Genomic DNA, 20,489 nt, shown 5'->3' on the forward strand with positions numbered 1-20,489 from the left:
TGTCTGTTACTTGTTTCATGTACAGCACTAGTAGAGCTATATAAACAGCAAGTAGTAGTATGAACAGGACCTGATTAACAATAACAATCAGTTGTGAAGGGATGAATTCTTTCCATTTCCATTCAGTCCAAAAGATTTTTAACTCAAACCACTGCCAATTGGTGTTATTTGATAGGACAGTAAAAGTAAACACTGTATGGAAATTGGACTGAGACTACCAGTTAATTGCTTCTGAGGCACTGAGCACCATTTACATATACAAAGACATTTGGTTACTTTCAGGGGCGTAGCCAGACTTCGGCAGGAGGGGGGTCCAGAGCCCGAGGTGAGGGGGCACATTTTACCCCCCCCCCCCACACCGCCACCCTCCCTTCAATTTTTGACCCCCCCCCTGCCACCGCTGCCACTACCACCTTTGATAACCCCCCCCCCCCCCCCCCCGGCATCAACCCTATTGATCCCCCCCTTCCTGCCGCCGCCAACCCACCATCGCCATCGGGTACCTTTGCTGGTGGGGGTCCCCAACCCCCGCCATCCGAAGTCCTCTTCTCCGGCACGGCCGCATTGCTGATCTGCAACCAAGGCTTCTGTTTCTGTGAGTCTGACGTCCTGCACATTGTATGTTGTACGTTGTATGTGCAGGACGTCAGACTCACAGAAACAGAACCCTTGCTTTTATATCAGCAACGCGGCCGCGCCGGAGAAGAGGACTTCAGCTGGCGGGGGTTGAGGACCCTCGCCAGCAAAGGTACCCGACAGTGACAGCGGCGGGGGAGTGTTGGCGGCGGGAGGGGGGTCGAGAGGGTAGGCGGCAGGGGGTCCAGGGCCAAATCTATGGGGGCCCATGCCCCCTTGGCCCCACTTAGCTACGTCCCTGGATACTATTGTACTTAAAGATTTTGGGGCCCTTTTACTAAGTCGCGTAGGCGCTTCCACATGCCCAATGCGTGCCAATTCAGAACTACCGCCCAGGTGGTAATTTTATTTTTTACACACATCTACTATGCGTGCTGGAAAATATATTTTATTTTCTGGCGTGTAGCGCTAACCGGGTGGTAATCGGCATTATACCCGTGCTGATGATTATCGCCCAGTTAACATGTGAGGCCTTACCGCTAAGTGAATGGGTGACAGTAAGGTCTCAGCACCAAAATGGACACGCGCCAATTCTCTTGTCACTGCACATCCATTTTCTGCCAAAAAAAGAGGCCTTTTTTTACAGGCGCACTGTAAAATGGATCTGGGCGCGTCCAAAACATACACCTACACTAGCGTAGGCCATTTTTCAGTACACCTTAGTAAAAGGACCCCTTTGTATCCTAAGACAATTATTATTGTTTATGTAATTATTACTCACCATAACCTTGAAAGATCCTGTCAAATACTGGAGCCTCTCCTCTGGAAAGAAAGTCATCTCCTTGGTCAATTAGAGCTTCTTTCACAACCTCATATCCACATAGTACCACCACCCGACGAGGCCCAAAATAAACAGTGAAAAGGGGACCATATTTTTCATTTAGCTGCAGTGAATGGAATACAAAACAGAATTACCAGATGACAAGAAGATTCCAGATATATTATCGTAAAGTCACACTCCTACTATTTACCGGTAAGACCTATGTGGAATCATAGATGAGGGTGGGACCTGAGCCCTGATAAACTGAACCATACCGCGTGTTAATGGTTAACATAAGCCAATTTATTAATGCGCCATGATTGGGGAGAATCATGTTCAAGTGGAAAATAACACAAACAGTTAGTTCTGGCATGAAATGCTGCTGGAGAACACGGAAAACAGGTATCCTGGTGCAGATGTAACAGCTCCATTGGTGCATATTTGACTGTATTTTGGCTGATATAACTCCGGAAGCAGGTTTACCACTAAAATGCTCTTTGGATTTTGTGAGCGTCGGGTGGTTCAAATGGGGTACAGAGCTAAATATCTTCTTTAATAAGTGCATTATTTGTACTTTCTATCCACCTGTATGTTTTGTTTATTTATTATAAAACTTATAGTGGCGTAGGAAGGGGGGGGGGCGGTGGGGCGGTCCGCCCCGGGTGTATGCCACTGGGGGGGTGTCTGCTCCATTGGTTCCTTGCTCCCTCTGCCCCGGAACAGGTTACTTTTAAATCAATTAAAAATGCGCTCCGGCGGTGGGGGGGGGGGAGGATGCGCTCTGGGGGGAAGGGTGCGCCGTACTGCACCCGGGGGGGGGGGTGCGCAGCTGCGACCCACCCCGGGTGTCAGCCGCCCTCGCTACGGCACTGAAAACTTATAGTCTGCATTATCCATCGTTCTAAACGGATTACAGTAAGAACATTCATAATAAAACAAAAGACCTAGGGGTCCTTTTGCTAAGGTGCACCGAAAAATAGCCTGTGCTGTTGTAGACACGTGTATTGGACGCCCGCAGGTCCATTTTTCAGCGCACCTGCAAAAAAGGCTTCTTTGTTTGGCTGAAAATGGACATGCGGCAAAATGAAAATTGATGCGCGTCCATTTTGGGCCTGAGACCTTACTGCCACCCATTCACTTAGCGGTAAGGTCTCACACATTAACTGGGCAGTAATTGTCAGTCGGTTAGCGCCGCACACCGAAAAATAAAATATATTTTCCAACGTGCGTAAAAACTGAAATTACTGCCTGGGCCATGCAGTAGCTGGGCGGTAGTTCTAAATTGGCACACATTGGGCGTGCATAAGTGTCTACGCAGCTTAGTAAATGGGCCCCATAATACAATACACAAACAATGCAGAAAAATCACATGAATGTGCCAGATCAAGGTGCAATTCCATATAGCTCATGTGGAGGGGCATTTCCGAAAGAAACGTCTAAATCAGAATTTGGATGTTTTACAAAGACGTCCAAATTCCGAACAGGAAAGAAGGTCATTTTCGAATTAGATGGACGTCTATCTTTTGCGTTCGAAAATACTATGGACGTCCTGTGATTTGAATGTTTTGTGATTTTTTGGCCATTTTCGAAAAAAAAAAAAAAAAACATGTCCAAGTGTAAACTGTCCAAATCAAGCCATTGGGATGTAGGAGGAGCCAGCATTTCTAATAGACTAGTCCCCATGACATCCCAGGACAACAATATGGCACCCTAGGAGGCACTGCAGTGGACTTCATAAAATGCTCCCAGGTATACATTTGACCATTGCTCCCTTACTTTGTCTGCTAAGCCCTCCAAAATCCACCCAAAATCCACTACCCCCAACTGTACACCACTACCATAGCCTTTACAGGTGAAGGGGGCACCTATATGTGGGTACGGTGGGTTTCTAGTGAGTTTTGGAGGGCTCGCAATTTCCTCCACAATTTTAACAGGTAGGGAGAACTAGGAGGCTGGGTCCATCTGTCTGCAGTGCACTGCACCCACCACTACTAGACTACTCCAGGGACCTGCATGCTATTCTGATGGACCTGAGCATAACATCTAAGGGTGACACAGAGGCTGGCAAGTAATGTTTTTCATCACATTTTTGGGAGGGGGAGGGGGTTAGTGACCACTTGGGGAGTAAGGGGAGGTCATCCCTGATTCCGTCCAGTGGACATCTGGTCATATGGGGCACCTTTTGTGCCTTATTCGTTATAAAAACAGGTCTGGCTCAAAATGTCTACGTTTTAGTCCTGGGCATTTTTGCTTTATTCCATTATGGTTGAAAGACGTCCAAGTCTTAGGAATGCCCAAGTCCCGCCTTGAATACGCCCCCGGTACACCCCCTTGAGATTTGGATGTCCTACTGATGGACTTCAGAGACAAGACATCCAAAAAGAGGTTTTGATAATTCTGATTTGGACGTTTCTGTGAGATAAACGTCCAAATACTGACATGTCACTTTTTGGACGTCTATCTCTTTCGATAGAGTTTTAAGCTCTCTTTTGAACTGTTTGAAATTAGTAATATTTCTAATTCTCATAGGGAGATTGTTCCATAATGTAGGTCCAGCAATATAAAAAAAATGCTGTGTCTAAATTCCTCTAGAAGGACAAGATGATATGATGGAATAACCAGCAGATTATTGGATCCTGATCTTAATGATCTTTTCGGTTGATAGATCTGTACTTTAGTTGAAAGGATTTCTGAAGCTCTTAAACATCAAACAAAGTATTTTAAAGTGTGTCCTTTTTTTCTATGGACAGCCAGTGTAAATTCTACAGTAAAGGACTGATTTGTTCTGAATGGCTTGTCCCAGTTAGTACTGAGGCTACCTAATTCTGTGCTATCTGCAATGCTTTTATCTATGTTTTCTGGAGTCCCAACAGCAGTGTATTTGCATAATCGAAACATGGTGTTATCAAATCTTGTACTACAGTCCTAAAGTTATTGGGCTTTAATAGATTCCTTAGTCTCCTTATTAACCTTAATTTAAAGTACACATCCCTGATAATTTTGCTCACATGATCTTTCATTGTTAATTTTTTGTCAAGTAAAACCCCTAAATCCCTTAAATTTGGGATGTGAAGGTTTGAAAATATAAATGAGAAATTCTTTGTTTTTGAATGATTTTGATACAATATTTTTCTAGATTGAGTAGCATTGGTGGAGGTGGAGGTATGACAAATGATTAAAAACTGAAAAGGGTCTCGAGCTTGAAACAGCTATGCGCTGTAAGATGCTCTAAGATCATTCTTATTATTGTTTGGAAGTCATTTTCTCCTTATTTTAATTAAGTTTAGAAGTTGTTTCTTTGATATTTACCACATTCTCTGGCAACAAATTCTAGAGTTTAATTACATGTTGAGTGAAGAAATATTTTCTCTAATTTGTTTTAAATTGACTACTTAGTAGCTTCATTACCTGCCCCCTAGTCCTACTATTTTTGGAAAGAGTAAACAAGCAATTCATGTCTACCCGTTCCACTCCACTCAATATTTTATAGACCTCTATCATATCTCCCCTCAGCTGTCTCATCTGCAAGCTGAAGCGCCCAAGCCACTTTAGCCTTTCCTCATAGGGAAGTGGTCCCATCCCCCTTTATCATTTTTGTCGCCCTTCCCTGTACCCTTTCTAATTCCGCTATATCTTTTTTGAGATGTAATGACCAAAATTGCATACAGTATTCAAGGTGCGGTCACTCCATGGAGTGATACAAAGGCGTTATAACATTCTCATTTTGTTTTCTGTTCCTTTCCTAATAAAACCTAACATTCTGTTTGCTTTCTTAGCTGCCGCTGCACACTGAGCAGAGGTTTTCAACGTATCATAAATGATGACACCTAGATCCTTTTCCTGGGCAATGACTCCTAATGTGGAACCTTGCATCATGTAGCTATAGTTCGGGTTCCTCTTTCCCACATGCATCACTTTGCACTTGCTCATATTATAAATGTCATCTGCCATTTTGATGCCCAGTCTCCTAGTCTCGTAAGGTCCTCTTGCAATTTTTTTACAATCCTCTTGCAATTTTACAACAAATGCTCAATTAAAATATAAAACAATAAATAACATTTTGTGCCTACCCATTTTTTCTGTAGGCCCAGAGTGTTTTTTTTTTTTTTTAATTTACGCCCAGAGTGTTTTTTATACCTAAGTGGTAGATGTTGCTAAACTACATATGCAAGGGGAGCGGTGCGGCGAAGGAAAAGCGGCGAAGCTATCATAAATGTAGCTTTCGATTATACGCTTTTCGCCGCTTTTGCGAAATCGCCGGCCATATCCCGATTTGTGTCAGGAAATAGCCGGCGATTACTTTCGATTATAAGCTGGTTGGTCTCTCCCTCTCTCGCCTGCATGCCATATGGTCTCTCAAACATCCCCCCTACCTAGGGTTACCATATGGCTCCAGAAAAAGGAGGGCAGATTGACACCCAGACTGGATCAATGTGTCCTTCTTTTTCTGGAGCCATATGGAGGGGCATTTTCGAAAGAAACGTCCAAGTTGCGACTTGGACGTCCTTGCAAAACGGCAAAATCCAGGGGCAGGGAAACCTGTATTTTTTAAACAAGATGGACGTCCATCTTTCGTTTCGAAAATACCGTCAGAGACGTCCAAATCCTTACATTTGGACATTCCTAGATTTGGACGTCCCTAGACATGGACTTTTCTCACTTTCGGCGATTTTTGAAGCCAAAGACGTCCATGCCAAAAACGTCCAATTGGGCGTGGGAGGAGCCAGCATTTGTAGTGCACTGGTCCCCCTGATATGCCAGGACACCAACTGGGCACCCTAGGGGGCACTGCAGTGCAGTTCATAAAATGCTCCCAGGAACAATAGCTCCCTTACCTTGTGTGCTGAGCCCCCCAAAACCCACTACCCACAACTGTACATCACTACCATAGCCCTTACGAGTGAAGGGGGGCACCTGTATATGGGTACAGTGGGTTTGTGGTGGGTTTTGTAGAGCTCGCTGTTTCCTCCACAAATGTAACAGGTAAGGGAGGTATGGGCCTGGGTCTGCCTGTCTGAAGTGCACTGCAGTACCCACTAAAACTGCTCCTGGGACCTGCAGGCACTGTCATGGACCTGAGTATGACATCTGAGGCTGGCATAGAGGCTGGCACAACATATTTTTAAAGATGTTTTTTGAGGGTGGGAGGGGGTTAGTGACCACTGGGGGAGTAATGGGAGATCATCCCCGATTCTCTCCAGTGGTCATCTGGTCATTTCCGGCACCTTTTTGTGCCTTATTCATTAAAAAATCACGTCCAGGTGAAAACATCCAAGTGTTCATCAGGGACATCCTTGTTTTTTTCGATTATGGGTCAAAGACGTCCAAGTGTTAGGCACGCCCAGGTTCCGCCTTCTCTACGCCTCCGACACTCCCCCTTGAACTTTGGACGTCCTTGCGATGGACTGCAGTTGGATTCGTCAAAAATCGGGTTTCGGTTATACCAATTTGGACGTCTTTGGGAGAAGGACGTCCATCTTGCGTTTTATGTCAAAAGATGGACGTCCTTCTCTTTCGAAAATGAGCCCAATGGTAACCCTCCCCTGCATAAATGTTAAATAGCAGATTTTCACTGGCAGTAAGCAGCAACTAATATATACTGCTCATGTTGGCCCCACAGCCTTCCTTCTGATGATGCAACTTCCTGTTGCCGCATAGGTTGGAATACTTCAGAGAGAAGGCTGTGGGGATGGTGCGAGCAGTTTGTATCAGTTGCTGCTCGCTGCAGGCGAAGATCTGCTATTTACAATGTATGCAAGAGGGACAGTTGTTGGGAGTTTTTGGCTGGTGGGGCTTGGGGCTCCCTGACAGTCACATCATAGGTGTGCTGCTACTGGGTGGGCCTGAGCCCACCCAGACCCACCCTTGACTACGCCACTGTTGCAAAATAGGAAACAGATATAATTTTAAGGTCTGTCAAAAACCACACCAAGGCACTCCCTCTTCACCTCAGTGCATGCTGATAGCAAACACATATAAACAGCACCAGTTTTAAATGTAGTACAGTCTTGATCATCTGACCTTCGCTAATCTAATCATCCAGCATATCTAACAGCCCCCCCCCCCCCCCGGGTGACATCATCATGTTTATTTCTATTAAAACTCTTTGTTTTAGAACAAACACATGTACAGTAATTATGTTTTAGCACTCTATTCGTGCTTCAGAATATGCTATAGTGTTGTTAATTTTAATAATGTGAAAATTGTGAACTCTACGCCTTTGTTTATATATTGTTTGAGGGGTTTATGCAGTGTTTTCCATATTATCCAACTTTTCACATATCCAACAATGTGTTGGTCCTGTTTATGTCAGATAATTGAGACTGCACTGTACATGTAAATGGCATCTAACCATTCTATTATCACTTCAAGAGTTTGCAACCGAAGAAAGCTTGTGTGTTAAATTTATTGTGTATGTATATAGAATTTCTAGAAGAAAAAAGGTGTGTTGGGTATAGTAATATCTGGGTGTATAGAGTGATAAAGTATTTGCCAGGTGAAAGAAAGTATGTTTGATGAAGCTATTTTCAAAAGGGCATTGCTTTTCTGTGCATAGATGAGAAATCTGTTTCTTTAGAGACCAGTAGTGTCTCACTCACTTTTATATTTAATAGATTGTTACCTCAATTAGGAGATAAAGAGAGAAGCTATTCAGAACAAGAGCCAGTTATAGATTTACATCAGCAAACACCTAATTAACCTGGCCATTTACTTTCCTGGCTCCATTGACCCCACTGGACCACCAGGGATATCAGGTAGGCTGGGGGGGGGGGGGCTATCTAGACCAGGGGGGTTGAGGGCTGAGAACTGTTCTGGGAGAGAGGAGTTGTTACTTAGGGGCTGGGAAGATGGGGGAGGGAAGGTTGGATTCAGGGTAGGAGGGGGATCATGTTATGCGGGTCCCAGACAATATTCGGTTCCAGGACCTGCATAGCTAACTCCCTTACGTAAAGACAGCTTTTGAGGAGGATCCTTTGACAAGAGGTGGAGCTATTTTAGATCTAGTCCTTAGTGGAATGCCAGGCATAGTATGAGAAGTAACGTTGCTGGGTCCACTGGGAAACAGTTATCATAACATGATCAAATTTGAGCTAATGTCTGTAGTGAAGTCACAAAGGAAATCGACTGTAGCAGCATTTAATTTTCAAAAGGGTGACTATGATAAAACGAGGAAAATGGTTAAAAAGAAGCTAAAAGGATTGGCTGCAAAGATTAGGACTTTAAATCAGGCATGGACATTGTTTAAAAATACCATCTTGGAAGCCCAGAGCAGATGTATTCCACGTGTTTGCAAAGGTGGAAAGAAAAGCAAATGACATCCAGCACAGTTAAAAGTGAAAGAGGTTAGTAGAGCCAAAAGAACATCCTTCAAAGAATGGAAAAAAGAACTCGAATAAAGAAAATAAGAAGCAACATAAGCACTAGCATGTTAGATGCAAAGCACTGATAAAGAAGCTAAAAGAAAACATGAAGAGAAACTTGCTGCTGAAGCAAAACTCACAGTAACAACTTTTTCAGGTAAATCATAAGCAGAAAGACTGTGAGGGACTCCATGGGACCGTTAGATCATGAAGGAGCCAAAAGGGCACTCAGGGAGGACAAGGCTATAGCAGAGAGACTTAATGAATTCTTTGCAGAAATGGTTTTCAAGGGTGACAATGCAGAGGAACTTAAAGAAATCTCATAGAACCTGGAAGAAGTACTGAGTCAAATCAACAAATTAAAAAGTAGTAAATCACCTGGACCAGATGGCATGCACCCTAGGGTACAGAAAGAACTCAAACATGAAATTGCTGATCTGCTATTAGTGATCTGTAAACTGTCATTAAAATTCTCTATAGTAGAACTCAAACATGAAATTGCTGATCTGCTGTTAGTGATCTTTAAACAGTCATTAAAATTGTCTATAGTACTTGAAGATTGGAGGGTAGCTGATGTAATGCCGATTTTTAAAAAAGGATTCCAGGGGTGATCCAGGAAATTACAGACTGGTAAGCCTGATTTCAGTGTTGTGAAAAATAGTGGAAACCAATTTGATTCATTTCTTTGAAGGCATGAATAAACATGTAGTTGAAGGTGAGCTGGTCGATGTAGTGTATCTAGATTTTCAGAAAACGTTTGATGAGATTCCCCATGAGAGACTCTTGAGAAAATTAAAAAGTCATGGGAAAGGAGGCAATGTTCTATTGTGGATTAGGAATTGGTTATTGGACAGAAAACAGAGGGTAGGGTTAAATGGCCATTTTTATCAATGAAACTTACACTACCCAAATTGCAAAGGACTTAAATACAAAAAAAAAAACGTACGCATCCAGCTTCTCCTACATAAGCGCACAACTATGGAATGGACTCCCAAAAGCTGTAAAAATAATTCATGACCATCTAAACTTCAGAAAATCACTAAAAACCAACCTCTTTAAAAAGGCTTACCCCACCAATCCAACATAAATCCCAACACCCAGCAACACAGCACAACCAATGATCATAATGGACAATATACAATCTTCATCCCCTTTGACCTTCAAGGTGCCTGACACACACCTACCTCATTCAACCACAATACAACCTTGTATTTGTTGTCAACTGACTGGTGAACGCCTTTACGATATTATGTAAGCCACATTGAGCCTGCAAATAGGTGGGAAAATGTGGGGTACAAATGTAACAAATAAATAAAAATAAATAAAGGAGGGTGAATAGTAGAGTGCTGCAGGGATCTGTACTGGTACCCGGTACAATTTAATGTTTTTATAAATGATCTGGAAATCAGATTGACAAGTGAGGTTAATAAATTTGCAGATGACACCAAAGTAATCAAAGTTGTTAAAACACATGTAGACTGTGAAAAATTGTAGGAAGAGCTTAGGAAATTGGAAGACTGGGCATCTAAATGACAGATGAAATTTACGCTCCTGTTTCCTAAGTCACAGTAGCGGCTATCCCGGCGCTAATACTGACAGATTCCATTCAAAGTGAATGAGCTCTGCCGGCATTAGCATCGGGACAGCTGCTAGCGTGGCTTAGTAAACAGACCCCTTAATGTGGAAAAATGCAAAGTGACGCACATTGGGAAGAATAATCCAAATGATAGTTACCAGATGCTAGAGACCACCTTGGGAATCAGCACCCAAGAAAAAGATCTAGGTGTCATTGTAGACAATACACTGAAATTTCCTGCCCAGTGTATGGCAGCTGCCAAAATGCAAACAGGATACTAGGAATTATTAGGAAAGGGATGGTAAATAAGACCAAGAATACCATAATGTCTCTGTATTGCTCCACGGTGTGACCTCACCTTGAGTATTGCATTCAGTTTTGGTCGCCGTATCTCTAAAAAGATATAGCAGAATTAGATAAGGTTCAAAGAAGACTGATCAAAATGATAAAGGGGATGGAACTTCTCCCAATTGAGGAAAGGCTGTAGAGGTTAGGGCTCTTCAGCTTGGAAAACAGATGGCTGAGAGGAGATATGGTTGATGTATACAAAGTCCTGAGTAGTGTAGAATGGGTAAAAGTGAATTGTTCTTTTACTCTATCAAAGTACAAAGACTAGGGGACACTCAATGAAGTTACATGGAAATATATTTAAAACAAATGGAAGGAAATATTTTTTCACTCAATGAATGTTCAAACTCTGGAACTTGTTGACAGAGGATGTGATAATAGTGGTTAATCTATCAGATTCTAAAAAGTTTTGGGCAAGCTCCTGGAGGAAATGTCCATAGTCTGCTATTGAGATAGATATGTGGAAGCCACTGCTTGCCCTGGGATTGGTAACATGGAAAAAAAACTTGAAACTTGCTACTATTTGGGTTTCTGCTAGGCACTTGTGACCTGGAATGGCCACTGTTAGAACCAGGATACTGGGCTAGATGGACCATTAGTCTGACCCAGTATGGCTATTCTTATGTTCTTATGATAAGTCCCTGGGTGGGTTCTATCTCCTGTGGCACCCAGACATAATAGCCCAGACAAAATAGCTTTGTAGCAAAATAGCCCTTGACAAATTAGCTCCGTAACAAAACAGCCCTAGTCATAAAGGCCCTTGTAACAAAATAGCCCTTCAAATTTCTTCTCTTTCCATGTTTGACAACTTTCTTGTCTCTGTGTCCCTGTGACAGAACAATGTGCTTTAAGCCTGTAAAATTGCCTTTATTAAATCTTGAAGTGCATTACTCTAGTTTGGCCAGCAGGTGGTTCATGTTATGTTTTAAGCAGTTACAAAGAACTGATGTTTCTTTCCTTAGTTAACACAGATAAGGAAATGCCTGAGTCATAAAACCAGCATTTTTCAAATGTTGTTGTTGATGGGCTCTGATTGGCCCAGTAGTTTTTTTGTTTTATTTTAATTGTATTGGCTTTTGCTTCAGTTTCAGCCTGGAAGAAGAGAGAGAGAGAGAGAGAGAGCTCTATGCTGAAGCCTTGTAAAAAAACAGTTATATTTGATAACTGGTGAACATCTATATGCCCTGATCTCCCCAGGCACTTTCTAAGAAGTAAACAACTGTTTAGTTAGTGTTATAATATTTCAGTTACCTGTTATTGTTTGCTGATTGCACATTTTTTGTTCATTGTTCAATTTTTAAAGACAATAAATAATTGTTTATTGCCTCTGTCTGTCTGGACTGATAAAAAAATCCTGGTGGTTTGTGTGTTGAGTCTGTGAGTGCTTTTTGGGAATCGTGGAACCACTGAGAGTGTGGCCCCAGTAACCTAGAAATCACTGGGGATAATTTGAGAGCAGGAGACTCACCCCTGTGGCAGTTGTGACCCAGTCTGTGGGAGAAGGGTACTAGTGTAGAGCACAAGTGGCAGGTGCAGGCTGACCTGAGCTATGCTGGGGATAGACCCTCTAAGTGGCCCTAGGGTAACCCCAGGCAGGTGGCTAGGCATTTAGTGATAGTCCCTATCAGCATCTCTCCTGTGTCCCTATTCAGCATCTGCCCCTTTTCCAACCTTACCTTGTGTCAGTCTCTGTTTTTATTCCACACTCAGCATCTCTTATCTGTCCCCTGCACCCCCACCCACCCCCAGGTCTGGCATAATTCCCTCTCTCTTTCTGTGACTCCAGCATCTCTCCTCCTCTGTTCCAACCCCCACCCTCAATTCAGTCTCTGTCTGTTCCCTCCCCCAGTCTGGTCTTCCCCAGTCAGGTCCATCACATCTCCATCTCTCTTCAGTCCCCCACTTCTGGGTTTAGCACATCTCCAACTTGCAGTCCCTCCACCCCACAGTCCAGCATATCTCCACCTCCATCTCCCTCTTCCTCACTCCCTCCCTCCCTCCCAAATTATCTCTCTCTCTCTCTCTTCTCCCCACCTTCAATCCAGTAGCTCTCCCTTCCTCCCAGATCCTCTAAACTTGTCTCATCTTTGGCCCCAGCAGCAATTAAGGCACACTGCTATGGCCAGCATCAGGGCTTTCCCTCTGCCTGGTCCACTTGTGTGGAAGCAGGAAGTTACCTCACAGAAGGTGGAACCCAGCAGTGAGAAGACCCCAACGCTGGCCATAGCAGTGTGCCTTAATTGATGCCAGGGCCAAGGATGAGGCAAGTTTAGAGGATCTGGGAGGGAGGAAGAGACACTGGATTTGAGATGGAGAGAAGGAGAGAGATGTTGTCTGGACCTGGGAGGGGCACCACTGTCTAACACCAGCCCAAAGCAAGTACCTCAGCTCACAGCAGTAGCAGCGGGACACAGCAGTGGCAGCATGGGTAAAACACAGTGGACCCTTTTGTCGGGGGCTCATTTGTCAGAAGCCAAACTATGGGCAGGCCCTTTTGGTCAGGGGCTCAATTGTTGGGGAATTTTTTGCTAGGGTTTTTTTTTTTTGTCTGGGCTATTTTGTGTTCAGGCTGACTTGTCAGAGCTTTTTTGTCCTGGTACCATCTCCTGTTGCTTTAAGGTAGTAGCATTCACTAGCTCCACTGCTTCCAGCTTTCTCTTCACAATATGCAATAAGGCACAGTTGTGGCTCAGACTGGCAACCTCTATGCTTGTTTCTCCTTTTTCTTAACCCCTAGAATATGAAGCCAGTGTTCCTGTGGGCCCCAGAATGGGTTACCTAGTCAGTACAGCTTAGGGTGTATTTATTTATTTATTAGGATTTATTTACCGCCTTTTTGAAGGAATTCACTCAAGGCGGTGTACAGTAAGAATAGGTCAAACGTGAGCAGTAGACAATTAGAGCAGTAAAAATATTCAAACAACAATACTATAAAGTATGGCGTGGAGGGGCATAATCGAACGCGAACGCCTATCTCCATGGGCGTCTATGTCCGAAAACGGGTATGTGAAGAGGTGGGACAGACCATATATTCGAAATAAAATGGACGTTTTTCAGCTGAGCGTTTGTTTTTTTTAGCGATAATGGAAACTAAAAACACCCAGCTCAAAAACGTCCTAATCCGAGCCATTTGGTCATGGGAGGGGCCAGGATTCGTAGTACACTGGCCCCCCTGATATGCCAGGACACCAACTGGGCACCCTAGAGGTCAGTGCGGTGGACTTCAGAAAAAGCTCCCACATGCATAGCTCCCTTACCACGGGTGCTGAGCACCCAACCCCCCTCCCCCAAAACCCATTACCCACAAATGTACAACACTACCATAGCTCTTAGGGGTGAAGGGGGCACCTACACGTGGGTACAGTGGGTTTTGGAGACCTCCCATTTACCAGCACAAGTGTTACAGGTAGGGGGGGGGATGGGCCTGGGGCCACCTGGCTGAAGTGCACTGCGGTACCCACTAAAAGTGCTCCAGGGACCTGCTTACACGCAGGCCTCTAGGACTTGTTGCTGCTATATAACATTGGCACACCAGTTGACACCTGAAGACTAATGTCTCCAAAAATGTCCTTTATTGAAATAACCGCCTTTACTCACAGTTAACTGCAGATCAGAGGTTGTGCCCCACTGGCAATGAGTCTCCCTGGTACTGAGATGAGCAGTAGGTCAGAGCTGGCAGAATGGTGCACAATGCCCTCTTTCAGCCACATTCAAGGTAAGAACTAAGTTCTGTAACGTGGCTAACACGTGAAAGGGATCTAAAACTGGCTTACAAAAATGGCCACTACCTCATGGACTACCGGAAACAAAACAGGGCACACTCTGACCCAGTAAGCAGGGGGAAAAGCACCATGGGAGTAGAGCCTACCAACTACCAACATTGTGTGTATTTGCCACAAACTAGTGGAATCACGGAGCCCAATACCCTACACCCAGTGGTGTGCTGGAGCAGGCTCTCACAGGCTCGCAAGAGCCGGTTGTTAAGTTTTTAAGAATTTTGGGAGCCGGTTGTTAAAGTAGGGCCCTCCATGGCTACTTTAACAGCTGGCTCCCAAAATGTGGGCTTGGGCCCCCCCCCCCTGCTGAATTCTCTTTTACTTTGCTGGTGGGGATGCTGAGCCCTGCCAGCCAAGTAAATAGACTGCTGCTGCTCCCCGCTCCTTTTTTCCAGCTCTGAGCAGCAGGCTGGGACTTCTCCAGCATGTGTGAGAAGTTTCAGCATGCTGCTCAAAGCAAGACGTTGGGAGTGGTGGCAGTCCATTTATTGGCTGCCAGCAAAGGTATGCCTAGTGTGCCCACACAAAGGGAGGGAGGAGAGAGAGGCAAGTATTGCTCCCCCTGGTCACCCCTGGCCCTTCCAACTGCAGAGCTGGCTACGTCCGAAGAAAGAACCTGTTGTTAAAAATTTACCAGCACACCCATGCCTACACCCACATAACAGAAAAGGTGTCACATTCACCCGAGAGCCACATCAGAACCAGGGAAAGGCTGTCAGAGGATAGAACACATTCTGCTGTCATGGAGGTGGGTACGGCATTTGAGGCTGGCATAAAGGCTAGAAAAATTTTTTTTTAAGTGGGGAGGGGATTAGTGACCACTGGGGGAGTCTGCGGAGGTGATCCCCGATTCCCTCCAGTGGTCATCTGGTCAGTTGGGGCACTTTTTTGGGACTTGTTCCTGAAAAAAAAGGGTCCAAAAAAGTGACCCAAAATCGTGGTAAAAACGCCTTTTTTTTCCATTATCAGCTAAAGACGCCCATCTCTCTTCGGCCGATAACCACGCCTCCAACACGCCCCCGTAAATTTTACCCGTTTCTGCGACGGATTGCAGTTGGAAACGCCCAAAATCGGCTTTCGATTATACCGATTTGGGTGCCCACGGGAGAAAGACGCCCATCTCCTGATTTGGGTCGCAATATAGGCGTTTTTCTCTTTCGATTATAAGCAGGATAGTATACTACTTGCAATGACAACACAATATGTACTAGAACATTACAATTGGTAGTGAGGGGTAAGGCAAAGTTCTAACATGAGTAAGAAAGTAGGAAGAATTAAAAAGTAAGGTGATTGATTTGAAGAAAGTTGCACATGAGGTCAGAGAGATGGTTAAATATTTTCTCAGCTTGGGTAGGAGTGGATAAACATGTCCTGCTGCAGTATGTGCAGCCCGAGTCAATCCTTGTGTGTGTGTGAGTGAGTGAGACGAACAAGTTAGTTACTTCTTCTGTTAAAGGCTTGGTTGAACAGCCAAGCTTTCACTTGCTTCCTGAAGTAGAGGTAGTCTTTCAGGCAATGCATTCCAGAGTTTGGGGGCTACTCTGGAGAAGGCTCGCTTGCAGGTATCACATCGTGTAATGTCTTTTGGAGAGGGTGTAGTTAGTGAAAGTCCTTGGGAGGATTAGGGTTACCATATGGCTCCAGAAAAATGAGGACACATTGATCCAGTCCTGGTTTGGCTTACATTGAACGCAATGGAAGTAAAACCCAGACTGTCTCAATCTGTCCTCCTTTTTCGGTAGCCATATGGTAAACCTAGTACAGCTTTACATCGCTCCTTTGCTGGATCTGTCTTAGGGAGGAACAGTCAGGCTCCATCCTGAACTCAGAGTTTGATACTTCTCTCCAAAAGGTTAAGTTTCAATACTATTGGGACACTTTCTCAGAACAGAGTACCCACTTTTCAAATCTGATTAGCACCTTTCAGGAGCAAGAACCCGGAATATTCTTCCTACAACTGCAAAGGAAAGCACATTTTGGCAGCCTGCTATAGAAATTAAATTAAACATCAAAGGCTTATAAAAGCTTCCCTTGGTTAGGTGCCATTAAATCATTTAAGATCCACATGAAAATTCCTGCCTTCATCAATTAAAAGTATATGAAAGAAAAACAAGAAACAGGGTGATTGAGAGTAGGATGATAATAGGAGGGACTTGTGAGCCAGAAAGGTAGGTATAATAGAGATGAGAAATTCCTGGCACAGAAGTTAAATGGCTCAGATCATAAACTCAAAGTTCACTCAAGCAGGCTGCAGCCAAGGATTGCAGTATCTGAGGCTAATATTAACCTCCTCCCCTCCAAATCAGGACATTAATGCTGCTTAAAAGGGGCCACTTATTCCCACCAGATCTCCCTCACCCCCACCAATGCTTCTCCCCTGTGCCATAGGCGCCAACATTTCAAAATGATTGAGGATGCCAAACACAATACAAATGACCTCTCATTGGACACATGTTTTATTTTATTTGATTTCTATTGATAACCTTAAGAGTGGACTAACACGGCTACCACACTCCTCTACTATTGGACACAATGAAAGAGTTTGCTCAATGTTAGGCATTTTTAGCACTCACTGCCACACAAAGAGCTGGCTCCTATGCCTATGCCATATTGTAACCCGCATCTCCAGTGGATCTCTCCCTTCCAGGACTGTGGCAAGGGTGTAAGCACCCTAAGTAAACCTGCAGCATTGCTGCCCCCTCCCCCATCAAGTCATTTTTAGACCCTTTGCTCCTCTCTCCCCCACCAACAATCTTGATCACTGCAACACCAGCCATCCCAGGATAATTTGCTTAAATGGGCTATTGAAAAGTTGTCCTCCCTCCCTGCAGGAAAAAGTACCTCTTCGTGTGGTCATCAGGAACTATTGTATTGTTTTGATTCAGGTACTCTTTGGCCCTCCCCAGCCCCAGAAGCTTCCACTGTAGGCAACTGCCTAGTCCTTCCTAATTGGTTGACCTGCTCTGCTCCCTCCCCCCAACAGCGTGCACGTGTGCTTCTCCCTCTCTCTCCCACCTCCACTAATCTTCTCTTTTTCTCCTTTTTGCCTTACTGTTGCTGATTCCAGTCTGCTGACTGCTGTTGATCCTGTCTACCTCTTATGTCTCAGCCCAGGTGCCACTCCAGTTCCTAACCCACCACCCTCATGCACCAATAGTTGATGTGGAGCAAAGCTGAAGGGGAAATATAATGTCACTACTCTCACTGGCCCCTGCAGCAATGCTAGGAGACACAGAGAGGTGATAACTAAACTAGTGGAGGCAGATGGAGGGTAATACATTTTTTTGTGTGTGAAAAAATGCACCTCACCTAAAAATCCAGGGTAGAGCTTGAATTGAAACATACAGACCAAAACCCCTCTGTTGTATAATCCTGTGCTGCCAAGCTATGCAGAATCAGTACTGTTTACTTGTGGTATGATTTAGAAAGAAAACAAACTCGGCATATGGAAGAATTATATCCAAACACTGGTACCCTCAGCCCTCTAGTATGATACTGAATACCTTACAAATTTAGATAAAGTATAGGTAGACTCTCTAGAGCAGGGTTCCTCAAATCCAGTCCTCAAGGTCCACAACCCAGCCTAGTTTTCAGGATTTCCACAATTAATATGTACGAGATCTATTTGCATAAGTGCAAATCGATTCATACATATTCATTGTGGAAATTCTGAAAAACCAGGCTGGGTTGTGGACCTCGAGGATTGGACTTGAGGATCCTTGCTTTAGAAAGAGAACAAAGTTTGGATCCCTGTAGGACTGTACGTCCAATTGGGGAATGGTTGTGGGGGGGGGGGGGGGGGAGTTAGTGTTATGGTTCTTGATTGTGTGAATTGTATGGAAGGCAGGTTAAGTTTAATAAAACTATTTAAATATAGAAAGAAAACAAACTCACCATTAATAAACATTTCACCATCTCACCGAACTTCACCTGCAGCAAATTGCCCACAATTGGCAGAGGAGTGGGCCCGGGAGGCAATCGATCTTTTTTAGACAGGTTTTTCCACGTAGAAGTGAGTAGCAAACAGATGAAAAAGGCAGCCAAGAAAGTTAAAACTGTACCGAGATCCATGGCGAGGAAGCTAAATGTTATTGTCCCTTCTTGTTATATAAAGTGTGAGCCTTCGGTTCTCTTTCTGTCCAGATGCTGTAGATATTGGGTGTACAGTGAATCATTCAGATATGGACCTCCCTTTATTTCAGTTAAAGTTCACAGCTGGGAACATTGCACAAGCTGTCTAATACCTCTGGGTTAAAAATGAACAGTCAAACAGATGTGACCTAATTCTGCTTGGCGAACGCTGTTCTATTTGCTTGTTTTTTCTTGTTTGTGATCAGTGCCCTTTGGAAATGATTCCAGCCTGTTTTCTAGATCATTAATGTTCTGCAGATGTGAGTTTTTAATTAAAGTAGTTGAATGCTTTTTCACGGGAATAAAATGGTTTAACACACTTGTCACAAACAAGGCCTCCTTTTTGTTTTGTTTTTTTTTCACAGGAATAAAACGGTTTAACACACTTGTCATAAACAAGGTCTCTTTTTTGTTCTTTTTCACAGGAATAAAACAGTTTAACACACTTGTCATAAACAAGGCCTCTTTTTTGTTCTTTTCACAGGAATAAAACAGTTTAACACACTTGTCACAAGCAAGGCCTCTTTTTTTGTTTGTTTTTTCACAGGAATAAAACAGTTTTGAGGCAGCTTGGGCAAAGAAATCATATTAATTTGGTGTTTAACTTTTCAGTCCTGTAAAGTGGAGGAATGCCATCTGGTTTTAATTGCTCATAAGTCTAGCTTTTGCTAGACTAGAGGTTAGAAAGGTCAGAGAGAAGTAATTATTTACCACATCTGGATACCATTATGAGCAAGGCATATTGCAGTTTTAAAAGTAGGCTGAATGCTGTTTAAATAATTCTAGATATTCTAGATGAGTTAGAATTTGTCTTATAAGGAATTCTGATTTCTGCTTATTTTAGAATATGTTTTATTCTGTGTAATTAATAAGTTCTATTTCTATGTAGAATATCTTTTCAATTCAGTGTTACATCTTTGACTGACTTTTCAAGTGGAGCTTTGTCTGTAGTTTTAAGAGGTCATCATCTGGTTTGAATTATCCACAGTCCTAGCGAGTTCTGTGTAGGAAGCTAGGTGAAAGAGGTCAGGGAAAGTCTTGATTAATTATAGCTAAGTGAAGGACTGGTTTTCTGAAAGTAATAATAAATGTAGGACTGGCCCCTTAGCCCCTCAATGAACCTAAGTTATGAAGTTAGCTGGGAATTTAATCATAATAAAATGCAAGAGATAGGTGCCACATTGTCTAGTGTGAGAGGCCCCAGGTCATAGGTCAGTTTGGGAAATATCTCAAACCTATGTAACTGATATTTTGGAGTAAATGTAAGTAATAATTAGTTCAAGGCAGGGTAATCAATCTATTCTTTACCATCTGGTGAGAAGGGGGGGGGGCTAGAGAGGTGTAGGACCCTATATAATTGAGAGCAGAAGCAGCTTACATTAGAAGAGAGACAACAGAAGAAGAGAAGGAGCTGAGACAGAAGCCACAAGACACAGAGAGCTGAGAAAGAGAAGAAGAGACCTAGTGCTGATGTCCTACTTTGTTTGCTGGCAAATAAAGAAGATTTCTCTCTCATTCTGGTGTGTGGTGTTTGACTCCTGAAGTACCACAGAGTCTGCTAACAATAGTGGTAATTCCTGCAACAATTCTTGGTGTTAGAAGTGGGATCCCGGACCCTGCATCAATTTCTGGCACCCAACTGACTGAGGAACATTGGCCGGGTATGTATTCTGTATTCTGTATTGTAATCCTAGCTAGGAAACTGTAAACCAGCCCCTCAAAAGTTGAGGGAAGGGGAGTCTGATCAACTCTCAGCGAAGGCCTTAGTACCTTCTAGTCTAGTGGGGACTAGTAGGGAATCCGCCAGAGCTTACCTGTATCTGAGAAATCTGAAATTGTTGGGTGGGATTTTTTGTACAGTATGTGTGTGATGCATGAATGATTAAATGAGTGTGGACTTC

The 20,489-nt window shown here is 43.7% G+C and overlaps 1 protein-coding gene across 1 annotated transcript in view; it reads right to left on the reverse strand.

Annotated features, from left to right (window-relative positions):
* The window catches only part of LOC115481132 (cytochrome P450 2G1-like), a 56,337-nt gene extending 37,614 nt beyond the window's left edge, over positions 1-18,723 (reverse strand). Inside the window, exons 1-2 of the mRNA XM_030220168.1 lie at positions 18,352-18,723; positions 1,358-1,520 (exon numbers count right to left, since the gene is read on the reverse strand). Coding sequence (XP_030076028.1) covers positions 1,358-1,520; positions 18,352-18,528 — 340 coding nt within the window. The 5' untranslated portion in view covers positions 18,529-18,723. The remainder of the gene's footprint in view (positions 1-1,357; positions 1,521-18,351) is intronic.
* Between the last annotated feature and the right edge of the window lie 1,766 nt (positions 18,724-20,489).

Source organism: Microcaecilia unicolor, chromosome 11 (assembly GCF_901765095.1).
Source record: "Microcaecilia unicolor chromosome 11, aMicUni1.1, whole genome shotgun sequence".
Classification (NCBI taxonomy): domain Eukaryota; kingdom Metazoa; phylum Chordata; class Amphibia; order Gymnophiona; family Siphonopidae; genus Microcaecilia; species Microcaecilia unicolor.